Source organism: Cervus elaphus, chromosome 19 (genome assembly GCF_910594005.1).
Source record: "Cervus elaphus chromosome 19, mCerEla1.1, whole genome shotgun sequence".
In the NCBI taxonomy this organism is placed as follows: domain Eukaryota; kingdom Metazoa; phylum Chordata; class Mammalia; order Artiodactyla; family Cervidae; genus Cervus; species Cervus elaphus.
The window spans coordinates 21298153-21315019 of record NC_057833.1 but is presented as its reverse complement, the minus strand read 5'-3'; the positions used below and the strand labels follow the sequence as shown (position 1 = coordinate 21315019).

The window sequence follows — 16867 nt, the reverse complement described above, 5'->3', positions numbered from 1 at the left end:
CCAAAGGTCCTGGAATACTCTCACCAGAGGTTTGTGAAAGGACTGCATACCTCATCTTAAAAAGTAAACTGCCTCCCTAGTTCTGCAATTAATCATGACAAGTACAAGTCAAGAAATCCCATTTAGATTTCCCTCTGGACTTTTGAATCAGCCATGGATTACAAATTTGATGATATGGGAAAGGGGCAAACAGCAAAGGGAGATGGAAGCTTACTAGGTGTAACCTGTCTGGCTTTAAATAAACTGCCTTTTACATAAAGAGACAGAATATAAAGCAGCAGTTCTGTGGGTCCTGAGTTCTGACCTATCGTTAGCAACGCTTAACAGAAAGGCTTTCTGCACATTTCTGTACATGCCATGTCTGCATCTTCAGTCCAAAGAGATGCTCTGAATCTGTGGTGAGTCTAAAGATGCCTAAAGCTTGACAGGCATGATATGATTGAAGCCCAAAACAGAGTGAGACCATTACTTCTAGCGACAGAGAGTTAGACAGGAAGAATTATAACTTACAGCATAGGCAGCCAGGCTCCTTGTCCCACCGGCTGCAACCAGGGCAGCACTTGTAGACGGTTTGCTGCTCCAGGCTGTATGCCTGTCTGTAGATGGTGTAGTATCGGGTCCTAAGGAATAAGAACGAGACTGATCCTATTTTCCTCTTAAGGTAATGCTTCGTCTTAAGGCCAGAGCTGTCACCTTAAACCCACTACCAAATTCTCCCTGCAATCCAAATCCTGACATTTATACATACACACACACACACACACACACACACACACATAATTTGTATGCATTATACATGCACACACACACACCTCACTAAATACATACCCAAGATTCAATGTAGATACAGGTTATTGAAAACTAAGAGGGGCTACAAGTCCTGTGGTATAAACTACCCTAAGGGTTACTGAAGCTATCAAAAATGGAACCCACGACTATGAAGAGAATAATGAAATCCAGAAGGATAATAAGTCACATGCTTTCAATTTGACAGTGAAGTCCCCACATCATGGGTCCCATGATAGTGTGCATTCTGACCAGTGGTGACATCACCCACAAGCAGGGGACAATTGGTTCTTGGGTAGGAGGGGTGAGAAAAATCTTAGTAATACAATGGTCTGTGGTCCTCCACGTGAGCATAGAACAGAAACAAGCATATCTGTGATATTGAACCTTCACTGGGAAGGGGGACAATTACTAAAATAAAAAGAAAAAGTTTACAAAGTCTCCTGGTGGGGGGGAGGGCAATAATGAACAAAAGATTGAACAATGAACAAAATAATGAACAAAACACTACACTATTTCTGCTGACCTCTTAATAGACCATTATACCACAATTGGTGATGGACAGGGAGGCCTGGCATGCTACAGTCCTTGGGGTCGCAAAGAGTCGATCATGATTGGGCCACTGAACTGAACTAACTGAACCATAATATCACTAACCCAGATAACTTCCTTCCTATCAAATTGATGTCTTATTTATTCTTTATCCCCAAAGTATTATCTTGTCTTCCTCTCACTTACCTATCCTCATATCCCCAGCCCAAATCACCTTCATGCACCTGTGTGCTCATTTGCTTCACTCACGTCTGACTCTTTGCAGCCCCATGGGCTGTAGCCCGCCAGGCTCCTCTGTCCATGGGATTTTCCTGGCAAGAATACTAGAGTGGGTTGCCACACTCTCCTTAAGGGGATCTTCCCAACCCAAGGATCGAACCCATGTCTCCTGCATTTTAGATGGATTCTTTGCCACTGAGCCACTAAGGAAGCCCAATCCCCTTCATATTCAAAGCCAATTTCAAGTTTCACTTCCTCCAATTTCTCTTTTTGCATCATGTCAATGTACAGTGTTCCTTCTCCTCTCTTGAAAATAGGATTTAATGTCATCATTTTTATAATACTTGACTATTCACCATCTTGAAGAAAGAATAGAAAGAAAGAAAGTAAAGTCACTTAGTCGTATCCGACTCTTTGTGACCCCATGGACTGTAACCTATCAGGCTCCTCTGACCATGGGATTTTCCAGGCAAGAATACTAGAGTGGGTTGTCATTCCCTTCTTCAGGGGAACTTCCCGACCCAGGGATCGAACCCAGGTCTCCTGCACTGCAGGCAGACACTTTACTTTACTTTCTTTCTTTCTTTCTTTTTATGACACTTGATTATTCACCATCTTAAAGTGTCCCCTAATATTTTTGGAGGTGCATCTCTCTTATAGGGATATAAGTATACATTTGTTTACTTACATACAAACAAAAGGGATGTTAGTTTGGCATGCCACAACTCCAAACTCAGTTTCATAAATACTTGCTGAATAAAGGAATGCATAAAACTATTAAGCTCTTGAAAATAAACATAAAACATGTTTTATTTATTCATGTTTGCTTTCCCAAATCTGAATGTCTATGTGGTAGCAGATTTTCTTCGGTTTGGACTAATATCAACAAGAGTTAAACCTCATGGAAGTGAAAAAAAAGTGAAAGTTTTAGTCACTCAGCCCTGTCTGACTCCTTTTGACCTGATGAACTGTAGCCTGCCAGGCTCCTCTGTCCATGGAATACTATAGGCAAGAATATTGGCGTTGGTAGCCATTCCCTTCTTCAGAGGATCTTCCCACCCCAGGGATCAAACCCAGGTCTCTTGCATTGCAGGCAGATTCTTTACCGTCTGAGCCCCCAGGGAAGATAACTTCATGGAAGGGATGCCACATATCTAACCGAAAAGCCATTTTCAAAAGCGGGTACTCAAATATCTACTGTGTACCAAGCATCGTGACACATGTGTTAAATACGTTTTTAGTTAACCCTTGTAATATCCATGTACAGTATTATTTTTCTAACTTTACAGACTACAGAACAGAAAAAGTAGAAACTTTTTCAGTGTCATACAGCTAGTAAAAGCCAGAAGCTTTTTCTGATTTAAATTAATTTAAAGGTCCTGAGTATAGACCAAAAAAATAAAAACCACTATTCACACACAATGTATATGTAAATATCCACAATTATAAATGATTTAGTCTTATTAAATCTAGTCTTATGCTACCAGTGTTCTGCCATTTATGTACAGTGGCAAATGCCCTTATTTACACATGCCATCAATTTTCTTTAAGCAACACTAGTGATATTAGTAATAATAAATTCATTAATCTAAAGTTATATTTTTTAACTTTGTTTCCTGAATTCAGACAAAATTGATTCATTTACGTAAAACTTGAACCCCTTAGCAACTACCTAAGAAATGCTTAGATATTTTATAAATCTACTTTAAAAAGTCCCTATGAAGTCTTCACGCATAGAAAAAACACATACCGGCTTTTCCTCTCCTCTCCCAGGCAGCCGAGTTAATCCTAATTCAAAGACCATAATGAAGTTAAAGAAGTTCTAGGTTTCAAAGTGTTACAAGAGAACCAGGGGCAGGTCAGATGGTAGTTCAAAATCGTACCTGCCTTGGATCCAAGTTACACTGAATTTAGCAAACTAACACAATATTTCTTGTTTCTCTCAGCCTTCTGGTCCACGGCTTTCAGTGTCTATCCTGTCAAAAAGTAAAATTAATGGCATCTAACCTAAATACCTCACACATAAATGAGGCTTGAACTAAAGTAATAATATATTCTGTTTCTGAAGGAAAATATATAACCTTAAAGTTCCTCATGGGCATATCTTATGCTGGTTTATTTATATAATTATTTTCTAAAATTTATTGGATGCAATCTTTAGATGCAGTTGAGGCTTTGGCTTTGACTTTTAGAAACAAAGACAAAATAGCGGAACACCTTTACCTTCTTTCATAACCCACACACCACTGTGGGCTGGTGCAACGCTGTTTCCAGATCTTGATGGTGTGCGTGAATGCTTGGACACACGGCTGTCGTAGTCCCACCACAGTCAGCTGCTCTTCTTCGCAAACATTTGGCCTTGAGAAAAAAAAAAGAATAGTAATGCAATAAAAATAGATTACATCTTTATGTTTTATTCATGAATCATTTGTTCCTTCATTTTCCACAAAAAGCTTGTGGTGACTTACATAAAGTGAGAAAGAAAAATACAGGCGAAGTAGAAAAAAAAAAAAAAAAACAGACTCAAGAAAAAGAAAAATCAGAATAGATTTTAAAAAACAAGGAGAAATTTAGAAGACAAATGTGAAAGTCCTAAGTTCCCATGTACTTGAGAAAACTGAGCTGAAAATTAAGTTCTAAGCTCTTTGGTAGCCAAAATGTATAAAGAAACACAAGTCCAGGATTCTCAATATCCATGAAGAAAAAAACAGGCTGATTCAACAAAAGGAGTTAAATTTTTCCTGGAAATTATTCTTGAGCACTATTTTCCATCGGCATGCTTAGTTAATTAAGTTTCACCCATAACATTGGGTTGGCCAAAAAGTCAGGTTTTACTATAAGATAGTATGGGAAAAACCCAAGCGACACTTTTGGGGAACCCAATACTTCTTTAAAGCAAATACTTTTCAACCAGCACAATTATATCAACATTTCCTTATAGAAAGCTTATACAAACATATAAGATTTCAGACATATTATCTTTAATTTTTAAATGTCTGGGGATAGATAAAACTCAGGGCTTCCTAAGTGGCACTAGTGGTAAAGAACCCGCCTGCCAATGCAGGAGACATAAGAGACGCGGGTTCAATCCCTGAGTCAGGAAGATCCCCTGGAGGAGGGCATGGCAACCCACTCCAGTATTCTTGCCTGGAGAATCCCATGGACAGAGGAGCCTGGAGGACAGCAGTCCATGGGGTCACAAGGAGTCCGACATGACAGAGGTGACTGAGCACAGCACATAGATAACACTCATCACCTAGAGGGCCAGAATTAAATTCTTTTGTAATTTGAGGCATGCTTCACTTAGTGATGAATGATTTACTAGTGCATAACAATTGCTTGGCTTTTGAAAACAATACTAATTATAACAGCCATCTGACCAAACACTCATACTTCTCCTGCACTCAAATCACCAGTACACCATACATGAACCTCCTGAGGGTCAGGCTTTGATGTTCTTTTTTATGAGTCATGAAACTCATAGTCTAGCCAACTCTACATACTCATAATCTGCTGAAAATAGAAATGGTTCCCGATTCAGGACTCCAGTCTGCGTCTCTAAACAGCTCTGTGAACCTGTCTAGTGATAACGCTGATAACAATACCTAATATACTGCCTGCACTAAAATCAGTTACCTCACCCTCCACAGCTGCAGCCCCTTTTTGTAATCACTTCATTCCGGGGCTCTGACTAAATCTCACCTTCTGGTTTCACTTACAGTCCAATTCTCACTTCCAGATATACTTTTGAAAGGTGATTTTGGGGACTGTTAACATTACCTAAATGAAATAAAATTTGTGTTGAATGTTATTTATGAGTTTGTATAGCACATCTTAGTGCTTTAGGTAAATACTGTAATAAAACATTTTATAAATGTAAAAACTACACATAAATGAAGCATCCATAAAATCCTCAAGAATTGGGCAGTGGGACTAAAGAAAACCTTAGCTTTTAAAAATGCCATGTTAGGCCTTCCCTGGTGGCTCAGTGGTAAAGAATCTGTCTGCCAATGCAATAGACACACATCCGATCCCTTTCCAGGAAGATCCCATATACCGTGGAGCAACTAAGCCCAAGCACCACAACTATTGAGCCCACGCTCAAGCCTGGGAACTACAACTATTGAGGCCATGTGCTGCAATTGCTGAAGCCCAAGTGCCTTAGAGCACATGCTCCAAAACAAGAGGAGTCACCGCAATAAGTCCACCCACCACAACTAAAGTGCAGTCCTCGCTCGCCACACCTACAGAAAAAAAGCCTGCACACCAAGGAATACCCAGAACAATCAGAAATAAGTAAATAAAGAAATCATTTTGAATGTCATATTAGATTGTCCTATATCTTCACCTTTATGTGGACTTATGTGTTTGAGGGGAGCAGACTAGCCCCGTTAGAATGAGTTCACCAAACATTTACTTAATCTGTCCATAATTTGAAATTTTACACCTCATACAGTCTTGAACTCTATTTTATAACCTATTTTTTAAATCTATTATTCCATTCATCCAGCCCCCGACCCAGCTAGTCACTCATCCATTCAACAAATGCTGCAGCCTACATGTGCCCTACAGAAGCATTGCCCTACCCCAACCTCCCCCCTTCCACCACCCAACCCCCACCGCCCACCACCAAGGATTTCAGTATAAGTAGTTTCTTTGGAAAGTGAAGAAAACACCAGTGAGGAAGTGATGAAATGAGACAAGGAAGGAGAGTTAGCCAAGAAAGAAAGATATATTGTCAAGCCAGGCAACACTAGCTGCTGAGCTCCCCAAGGCAGGAAGGAGCCTGGGTATTCATACACTAAATTCCTATCAGCGCTTGGTTGAGAGCTACATCTTCTCCAGCATTTCAGGCAGAAGCCCAGGTAGGCAGAGTCTGCTTCCAGAAGCCAAGTCTTCAGACAAAGAAATGCAAATACTGGCATTGGAGGCATGGCAGGTATGCAGTGATAAAGGAGAGGGACAAGGGTGCTGCGCGGACACTTTCAGCTGCAGGCGGTACGAATGAAAGAAAGTCCACGGTCCCTCTGCACTGACCATCTAAGTAGAAAGGAGAGTAAATAAAAACCCTTAAAAAATACAAACGGTGGACTGCTAAGATGGAAACAATCAGGGGACTGAAAAAGAGAAGGGAATTCTTACTAAGACTCATTGATTAGGAAAGGTCTCACTGAAGAGGTGACATTGTGGCCTGAAAGGGTGAAGAGACACCAGGACAACCAGGGGATGCCATTCAGGCAGAAAGAAGGAGAATGAACTGTGACTCTAAAAGGGGGAAACACTTGGCCTCCAGAGATCTGAAAGGAGGCCAAATTGACTCAATTGATGAGATGTTCGGTAGCGCAAATGGGACCTTTCAGGCTGAGGGGTTCTGATTTTATTCTCAGGGCACTGGAAGCCACAGAGAGTTTTAGAATTTTGATTTTTGGTCTCTTTTTTACTACAGACAGGATCTGGAGATGGATCTGTGATTCTCTCTGACACCCAGGTCCCCTCTTTGATAATGACTTAGGTTATATCTGCTCTTGGGCACTACAAGTAACAAGTCAGCCCAATCCAGCAAATGACCCACAAGTCCCAGTAATCTACCAAACCTTCCTTGAGGTTTTCCTGATTCCTACAAAGAAGCCCCCAAGGAAACTCTGTACCTTCAGAAGACCCAAACCTAGCAGCACCAGTGAACAAGAAAAGGCATAGCACAAACTTTATGCATCACAAAGAAAATGTATTAGTCTAAAGTCTCTAGAAAATTATATGTAATTCAGGTCGTCACCAAATAACCTCTCTAACATCATAAGAAACATCAGTGTGACTTCAGAACTTCATGTTATATATAGTTTCACATGTCACAGCTAGAGAGCAACATACCTTTGGTTGAGATGAAATTTTATTTTAGGTTAACTCATAGTAGAGAATGTTTGGTAAAGCAACATCATTTCCTGATGCCCCTAAAGATGTGATTAAATAAAATCAGTCACTTGGGACTTTCCTGGTGGAGCAGTGGATAAAAATTCTCCTGCCAGTGCAAGGGGACACGGGTTCGATCCCTGGTCTAGGAAGATTCCACATGTCATGGAGCAACTAAGCCCAAAAGTCACAACTTCTAAGCCTGTGTGCTGCAACTACTGAAGCCCAAGAGTATAGAGCCTGTGGTCTGCAGCAAAAGAAGCCACCTCCACGAGAAGCCCTTGCACAGCAGTGATAAAGTGCCCTCACTTGCTGCAATTAGAGAAAGTCCTCACAGCAACAAAGACCTCCTAGTGCAACAAAATAAATAAACAAATAATTTTTCTAAAAAAAATCAGTCACTTGGTTATCCTGCAGGTGTTCTGAGTATATTTCAATTTGAAAAAATTATGCTCCTTTCTTAAGGACAAAAGTCATAAACGCTAACTGTATACAAGCCTGAACAATGAACAAATACAGAAAGTTAAGTTTGTCCCTGAACATGCTACCAGATGTAACCACTGCTAGTAAAATGACAGATTCATATCCAATTCTTTCTGGGAGCATACAAACATATTTTCGTATAAATGGAATCATAATTTACTATTTTTTTAATTATGTAAAAAATAGTTTTAACTTAGCAAATAACATGGTATGAATATTTTTCCTTTTTGAAATTTGTAGCATTACTTTAATCCTTTTTTTGTAGAGTATGAACTTAGAATAATATAGGAGAAATAATTCAGCCAACATCCTATTAATAGATATACAGTTGTTTCTAATAGTTTGTGACTATAAACAACTCTGATGTCAGTTGCCCTATAGAAACAACTGAATTAAAGATTAATCTTTTTCTTATATCTCCCTATGAAATATTTGTTTTTCCCTGAGTTGTTTCAGTTCAGGATTTTTTTAGTCTCTCCTGTGTTTTCAGTTCAGTTCAGTCACTCAGTTATGTCCGACTCTTTGCAACCCCATGGACTGCAGAACACCAGGCTTCCCTGTCCATCGCCAACTCCTAGAGCTTACTCAAACTCATGTTCATTGCATCGGTGATGCCATACAACCATCTCATCCTCTATCATCCCCTTTTCCTCCCAACATCAATCTTTCCCAGCATTAGGGTTTTTTCCAATGAGTCAATTCTTTGTATCAGATGGCCAAAGTACTGGAGTTTCAGTTTCAGCATCAGTCCTTCCAATGAATATTCAGGACTGATTTCCTTTAAGATTGACTAGTTGGATCTCCTTGCAGTCCAAGGGACTCTCAAGAGTCTTCTCCAACACCATAGTTCAAAAGCATCAATTCTTTGGCGCTCAGTTTTCCTTATAGTCCACCTCTCTTCTTCAAATAGCAGTTATCAGTGCTTGACTACATTTTAAGCATGAAGAACTAGAAGCTGATTGGGAGTTCTGTGTGATAGAAAGGGCTTACAATTGGTGAGCTCACTGTTAGATGATTAGGGGTGAACCTAATGGATGTCCCTATATGGAAATCTGATTTTCTAGGGCCATTCCATTTTTCAGAAAAGTAGCTCCAATTTCCTGCCATGGAAGCAGACAGCCTATGGCTCTGCTTCAGGACCAGAAAGCAGAAGGGATTCCTGCTGTTCTTACCCCATCTCCACCCTTAGGCAGTACGAGTCTGCACCCCTAGTGAAGCTTCTCTGCTTTGTCTTCTTCACTGGAGAGATTCCAGTCTCTCCCTTTCTCTCTCTTTCCCTCGTGAGTGGGAGTAGAGCATGGTATTTATACAGCTCTACAGTTTGGAGAAAGGAACCTGGGAATTCCATCAGGTCCACCAGACTGAATTTACATTCAGTCTTTCAAACAACTCTCTGCCTCCATCCCCACACATCGTCCCCTGTGCACTGCTTACCTCCACTCTAAATGCTTAATGCCGAACCTCTCTGGGATTCCCTGTGAAAGGACCAACAACCTGTCAGAATGGCATAAAGATTACATCAAAGTAAAAATACCTGACCTACAGGTCCAGAAAGAAATCTTTCCTGAACTTCTAACTGACTAAAGTTGAGATATACCAGAATCGCCTGCCCCAAGTACCCCTCCCAACCTCCTCACCACCACTCCAGGGAAGTCTCCAATCAGGAGGTCAACTGATCTTGGGCAGTGGGACATTTCAAAGCCAATCTGTATAAACAAACTTCATCAGAACCTTCCATCCTTTGAAGCCCTGCTGCTGCTGCTAAGGCGCTTCAGTCGTGTCCGACTCTGTGCAACCCCATAGACAGCAGCCCACCAGGCTCCTCTGTCCCTGGGATTCTCCAGGCAAGAACACTGGAGTGGGCTCCCATTCCCTTCTCCATCTGAAGCCCTAAACCGCCTTAATAAGCTACTAAGTAAATCCTTACTAGTATGCATCCCAAGTTGTTCAAGGAGCTACTCCCTATAGTGTACTCTTGCATACAGGAATAATGAATTTTTCTCCTGCTAATCTTCTAGGATATTAATGTTCAAAGCCCAGATGATAAAGGAAAAGATTTTCCTCCCAACAGTTTTGCAACAAGGATTGAATGATTAGAAATCCTTGGTCACTTTGGATTCTGCAGTTGAACTCTTGGGAGCAAAAGTGACAAGAGTTTCTCATCTTTTTAGAAAGGAATTTTCCAAATTTAGATTCACAAGAGAAAATGTTTTGGTTAGGATTACTCTTGTTCTTTTGCTTCCCTGGTGGCTCAGCTAGTAAAGAATCCACCTGCAATGCAGAAGATGCAAAAGATGCAGGTACAACCCCTGGGTTGGGAAGATCCCCTGGAGAAGGAAATGGAATACTGGAAACCCACTCCAGTATTTTTGCCTGGGAAATCCCATGGACAGAGAAGCCTAGAGGGCCACAGTCCATGGGGTCACAACAGAGTTAGACACAACCGAGAGTGCATGCACATGGGCGCATGCACACAGACACACACACAGATTTGTTCTCTGGGTATTGTGACTCTTGGTTTGGATCTTCCAAGGGTCTTTTGTCACTGCCTTTTGTGTTGTTGTCTTAAAGTGTGGGACTTCTCAGGTGACGCTAGTGGTAAAGAATCTGCCTGCCAATGCAGGAGACATAAGAGAAGCTGGTTCGATCCCTGGGTTGGGAAGATCCCCTGGAGAAGGACATGGCAATCCACTCCAGTATTCTTGCCTGGAAAATCCCATGGACAGAGGAGCCTGGCAGGCTACAGTCCATAGCATCACAAAGAGTCGGACACAACTGAAGTGATTTAGCACGGACACGTGCACATCTCAAAGTGTTGCTTGTCCTAAGAAGGACAGTCACAGCAAAGAACACAGATAAAGGTTCCATAAGCCTGTTTGAGCCAACCTCATAGACTGGTGAGTTTGCAGCTCTCACTGGAGCAGTATCTGCTTGGACAAATTTGCTGTGAGTCACCCAATAAAACCAGGTAAGTCTTTCCTTCTATCTCAATTTTGTGTCCTAAGAGGTTGACTTGGAACCAAAGAGAGAACTGAGACATGAGGTACACTAGCAAAACTTCCTGCCAATCACTGCTGACTCTCAGGGAGGTTTTCTAAGCCTAAATCCTTAAGGGTCTTAACTCATAAGGACCCTTGTCACCTCCTTCCCAATGCCTTCATAGCACTGAGACTTCCCATCTCTGTATCACCATCTAGCATCACAGAGTTGAAGGTCTGTGATTAGATGTGCCTCACTTTTGTGGGAGGACTGGGACTAAACATTCTTAGCACCAGTGGCAACTTGGTTTCCTTCATTTCCTCTGGTTGAGAGTTATCTTGAATTATAGAGGATGCATCTCTTGTGCCCTCTTCAAAGACACCTGTTGTGTTCACATATGAATGTGCCTAAGCCACAAAAGAGCTTCTTGCTTGGGGTCACATTTGGGATAGGTATACCTATGTGGATCTTAATTGTCAATAGCCAGATGATGGACTTTTTCTGAAAACCTTTTATATTTAAAAAAATTTTTGGAGGGTTTTCTTTCTAAGCAAATGTCCTATTACTACCTATAGAAGATGAAATGGAAAGAACACAAAAAGCATCAGAGCTAGTCTAAAATACCTGCTAAACAAAATTAAAGGGCAGAAGTCATTCAAACTAATTTTGGCCCCTTCTCCCCCCATCTTCCCTGGTGGCTCAGATGGTAAAGTGCCTGTCTGCAATGCTGGAGACCCAGGTTCGATCCCTGGGTCGGGAAGATCCCCTGGAGAAGGAAATGGCAACCCACTCCAGTACTCTTGCCTGGAAAATCCCATGGACAGAGGAGCCTTGTAGGCTACAGTCCATGGGGTCCCAAAGTGTCAGACACAACTGAGTGACTTTACTTTACTTTACTTTATTTACTTCCCCCGCACAGGGATTCTTAAGGAACTCAAGGAATCTCAAAAGCAACAGTCTGAAGCTGAAAGTGGGAGGAAAGGGGGCCAACTGGAAACAGACTGGTTATTTTATCCAGTTAGAAGAATCTGGAAACACCCACACAGCTTCTTGATATCTCCTCAATCCTTTGTCCAAATTCTAGTTTACAACCTCCATGAGATTATATTGTAGATCGATCAAGGCAAAAAAAAAAAAACAAAAAAAAATATCAGTAGAAAGATTCTGCTCTCATATTGAGCAGTTAACAATTGGTCCCATCTGCCAGAAATGTAATTAGAATAAAACATAAAGTAGGTCAAAGACAAGAACCCAACTCTTGTCTAAATTAGTGCATTTTGCATGACTGTACCATGCCTGACTCACAGCTAAAATTTTAGAATGAAAACCATAAGATCTCGATTTGCATCTGTTTCTATAGTTATGCTTGTTTTATGTTATGTACAGGTGATATCCTACCTCTGGATGATATTATCAATCTGTAAAATCCCTTAAAAGAGTTCTATTATAACTGACTTAGAGAAAAATAAGCTCTCTTATAAGTAAAATATTTCTAAAACTCCCAGAAGTATAAAGATTATCCCAAATATTTGTCAAATTCATGTGATTTGGATAAATCTTTGGTAAATAAGATTGGTATAATATTATTATCAGTTTAATAAAAATGAGTTTGTCTTCTGAGTTATCAGCATTAACTATAATATAAGCATGAATTTTATCTTACCACATTTACTAGTCAAGTAAGCTAATATTATACCTACTAGGAGAGGCTTCCCAGGTGGCACTACTGGTAAAGAACCTGCCTGTCAATGCAGGAGATGTAAGAAACATCCGGAAGATCCCCCAGAGGAAGGCATGGCAACCCACTCCAGTATTCTTGCCTGGAGAATCCCATGGACAAAGAAGACCAGTTGGCTATGGTCCATAGGGTCTCAAAGAGTTGGACATGACTGAAGTGACTTTAGCTTTAAGTATCTACTAGATATTTAAAATTATAAGTATAATGAATTTCATTTTAATCAAATTGAGTCAAGATTTTGAAATTTTATTATAATAATGATGTATAACATGTATACCTAAAAATAATGTCTAAAATATTTTTGCTTTATAGCCTTAAAGTTATAAGTAACAGATATTTATTAAATAGACAAATCAATTCTAAATAAGATAAAATGCTGACACATCCATTATTAGCATCAGATAAATTCTATGTAATTTTGCCTTTTTATTTTCACAGGCCTCTTAAAGAAGCCTAAGATATGAATCTATAAGCATAATCTTTTACCATACTGAGAAATTACACTATAAAGAAGCAGACAGATTTAAAATTGTGAGATGGTATATTCATAAATTTTACTAATCTGCTACAAAATGCTGGTATATGACAGACAATTCACAACTGTCTACTTCCTAGATGTCTTCATAAAACAAAGTCTTCTATATTAGTTAGTTCAGGCTGTCATAACAAAAGTCCACAAAGTGGGTATCTTAAAAGGCAGACATCTATTTTGTTGCAGTTTTGGAGGCTAGAAATCCAAGATCAAGGTCCCAGCAAGGTTAGTTTCTCATAAAAACCCTCATCCTTGCTTAGACAGCTGCCTTATTCCAATGTCCTTACACAGACTTTACCCTGTATACACAGAGAGAAGACTTTGGTGTCTCTTCCTCTTCTTCTAAGGACACTAGTTCTATCAGATTAGGGCCCCACTCTTATATCCTAGGGGCTTCCCTCGTGGCTCAGATGGTAAAGAACCTGCCTGCAATGTGGGAAACCCCTGGATCGAGAAGATCCCCTGGAGAAGGGAATGGCAATCTACTCCAGCATTCTTGTCTAGAGAATTCCATGGACAAAGGAGCCTGGCCGGCCACAGGCCATGGGGTCACAAAAAGTCAGACACGACTGAGCAACTAACACACTACACTTATAACCTCATTTAACCTTCGTAACTTCTCTAAAAATCCTATCTTCAGATACACTCACGTTGGGAGTTAGAACTTCAACATGTGAATCTGAGGGAGGGAAGGTGCGTAACAGTTACTAATTCAATCTACAACAGTTGCTAATAATGAAAATAAAGTTTAATAAAAATATCAATAGAAATAATAGAGAAACAGAAAACAACTTTCTATGAAAAGTATGCAAGGAATGTAAGACACATTATTGTTAAAAGAAAAAGGAGAGTAATATTGTCCTAAAAGTAAGATGATCAGTTGTTCCACAACCATAAAGAAGAAAAGAATAGGACAAAATCTGAACGGTACAGGAAGTTGTACAAGGTTTGTAGAAAAGGAATTTTATGTTGAATGGTCAAATCTGCCTACAGTTGAACGGGTTTACTTATACATTTCTAATATGAGATTTATTATTAACAGTACCTGAATGCAAAACAAGAGCTTGGTTTTTTTCTCTCTAATAAAGCCAGACTCTAGTTTTTGCATTGGGCTACTGGTCTGCTCTTAATAAGGAATTGTACAAAGTTTTTCTTGATTATTTAAGTACCCTTTTTCGCCTAGAAAACAAAGATTCTGTGTCTTTTCAGAATAATTTCCTATGTTGTCTTCATTGTATTCCTGACTGCTTAAAAGAACCAAGTCTTTTCACTATTGAAAGGGCTAAGCTCTATCTTATAATCATGTAACTTCCTATCATTATTTTTACAATCTTTCTTTGTCACTTTGTTGAATAGGTTAAGTATTGCTAAACAGTGCCCTATGATCCTATTATTAATCAAGTGTTCAAACCTTTTGACATTTTTTAATTTGGATATTTTACTTTCTTAAAATCAACTCCTAAATAAAATCTTGATCTTGAACTGACTTTGAAATGTCCCAGAGGGACCCAGATAATATCAAAGGGTTTGCTCTTCCACCTTGTAAAACAAGAGATGTTAAAAATTAATTAGGTATGTTGAATTGCATGAAAAGTATTGTCAAATAAGAGACACTTAACCTTCCTTAGGTTATATTTGTATAAGCAAATAGTATTAATATAAGTATTCAGAAACTGTATGAATTTCCTAGAGATTTATCAGTGCCCTCACTGCCCATGATATGTCCTAGTAATATTTAGCCAGATATTAGAAAACAACAGTAAATGTTATCAATTTCCAGTTTTTATTTTAAAATATTGTATGTCGAGGAAACAACCAAGTTTCTCTGCCAACTGCATTAATTTTACAATAAATTCTCAACAGATCTTTTTAACCTCAGTTATTTTAAATCGTTTTCAGACATAGTTATTGTTTTACTTTGATGCTTTCCTGAAAGCTCTTGCAATCAGCTATAGGCTAGAGTGTTTAACAAAAGGAATTTTCTTAAAGACTCATGAAAAGGACTATGCCAGGTATCCTGGGATTCAGGCTTTAATAGTTTTGCTTAAATAACTATGAGATCATATCACTGAACTAAGTCACAATTTCTAGAACTCTAGTGGAAAAGTTGATAAGTTCATAAAACTGTTAATCCAAGATCAAGCACAAGAATTACATAGGACTAAATGAACTCAGCAATATGTGAACAGTGAACTTCCAGATATTCAAGCTGGTTTTAAAAAAGGCAGAGGAACCAGAGATCAAATTGCCAACATCTGCTGGATCATCAAAAAAGCAAAAGAGTTCCAGAAAAACATCTATTTCTGCTTTATTGACTATGCCAAAACCTTTGACTGTGTGGATCACAATAAACTGTGGAAAAGTTTTCAAGAGATGGGAATACCAGACCACCTGACCTGCCTCTTGAGAAACCTGTATGCAGGTCAGGAAGCAACAGTTAGAACTGGATATGGAACAACAGACTGGTTCCAAATAGGAAAAGGAGTACGTTAAGGCTGTATACTGTCACCCTGCTTATTTAACTTATATGCAGAGTACATCATGAGAAACGCTGGGCTGGAGGAAGCACAAGCTGGAATCAAGATTGCTGGGAGAAATATCAATAACCTCAGATATGCAGATGACACCACCCTTATGGCAGAAAGTGAGGAAGAACTAAAGAACCTCTCGATGAAAGTGAAAGAGGAGAGTGAAAAAGTTGGCTTAAAGCTCAACATTCAGAAAACAAAGATCATGGTATCTGGTCCCATTACTTCATGGCAAATAGATGGCGAAACAGTGGAAACAGTGGCTGACTTTATTTTTCTGGGCTCCAAAATCACTGCAGATGGTGATTGCAGCCATGAAATTAAAAGACACTTACTTCTTGGAAGGAAAGTTATGACCAACCTAGACAGCATATTAAAAAGCAGAGCATTACTTTGCCAACAAAGGTCCATCTAGTCAAGGCTATGGTTTTTCCAGTGGTCGTGTATGGATGTGAGAGTTGGACTATAAAGAAAGCTGAGTGCCGAGGAATTGATGCTTTTGAACTGTGGTGTTGGAGAAGACTCTTAAGAGTCCCTTGGACTGCAAGGAGATCCAACCAGTCCATCCTAAAGGAGATCAGTCCTGGGTGTTCACTGATCAACATCACACTGATGTTGAAGCTGAAACTCCAATACTTTGGCCACTTGATGCAAAGAGCTGACTCATTGGTAAAGACCCTGATGCTGGGAAAGACTGAGGGCAGGAGGAGAAGGGGACGACAGAAGATGAGATGGTTGGATGGCATCACTGACGCAATGGGTGGACTCTTGGAGTTGGTGATGGACAGGGAGGCCTGGTGTGCTGCAGTTCATGGGGTTGCAAAGAGTCGGACACAACTGAGTGACTGAACTGAACTGAACTGAAATGAACTCAGAAAGGATGATTATAGCTTTTGTTTGGAATATTTCTTCTGGATTTAAAGAACATCCTTCTCTTTTCTCTTAAGCCAGCTATACCTTACAAATTTTTAAATTATACTTTTGTAAACAAAAATGAAACATTTATCTTTTTCTCTCTGTCTGATCCTTCCAGACTGTAGAAACTGTCATTAGGTATTCTTAGTTTCATGGCAATATAGTTACTTGCACAAATTTGATAAGAATCTGTCCTCCTTGTAACAAAGCATAATTGGAAACACAGGT

The 16867-nt window shown here is 39.7% G+C and overlaps 1 protein-coding gene across 1 annotated transcript in view; it reads right to left on the bottom strand.

The window, feature by feature from the left end:
• LOC122675629 (EGF-like and EMI domain-containing protein 1) overlaps positions 1-16867 on the bottom strand; it is a 638499-nt gene that overhangs the window by 562093 nt on the left and 59539 nt on the right. Inside the window, exons 2-3 of the mRNA XM_043874600.1 lie at positions 3781-3915; positions 511-620 (exon numbers count right to left, since the gene is read on the bottom strand). Coding sequence (XP_043730535.1) covers positions 511-620; positions 3781-3915 — 245 coding nt within the window. The remainder of the gene's footprint in view (positions 1-510; positions 621-3780; positions 3916-16867) is intronic.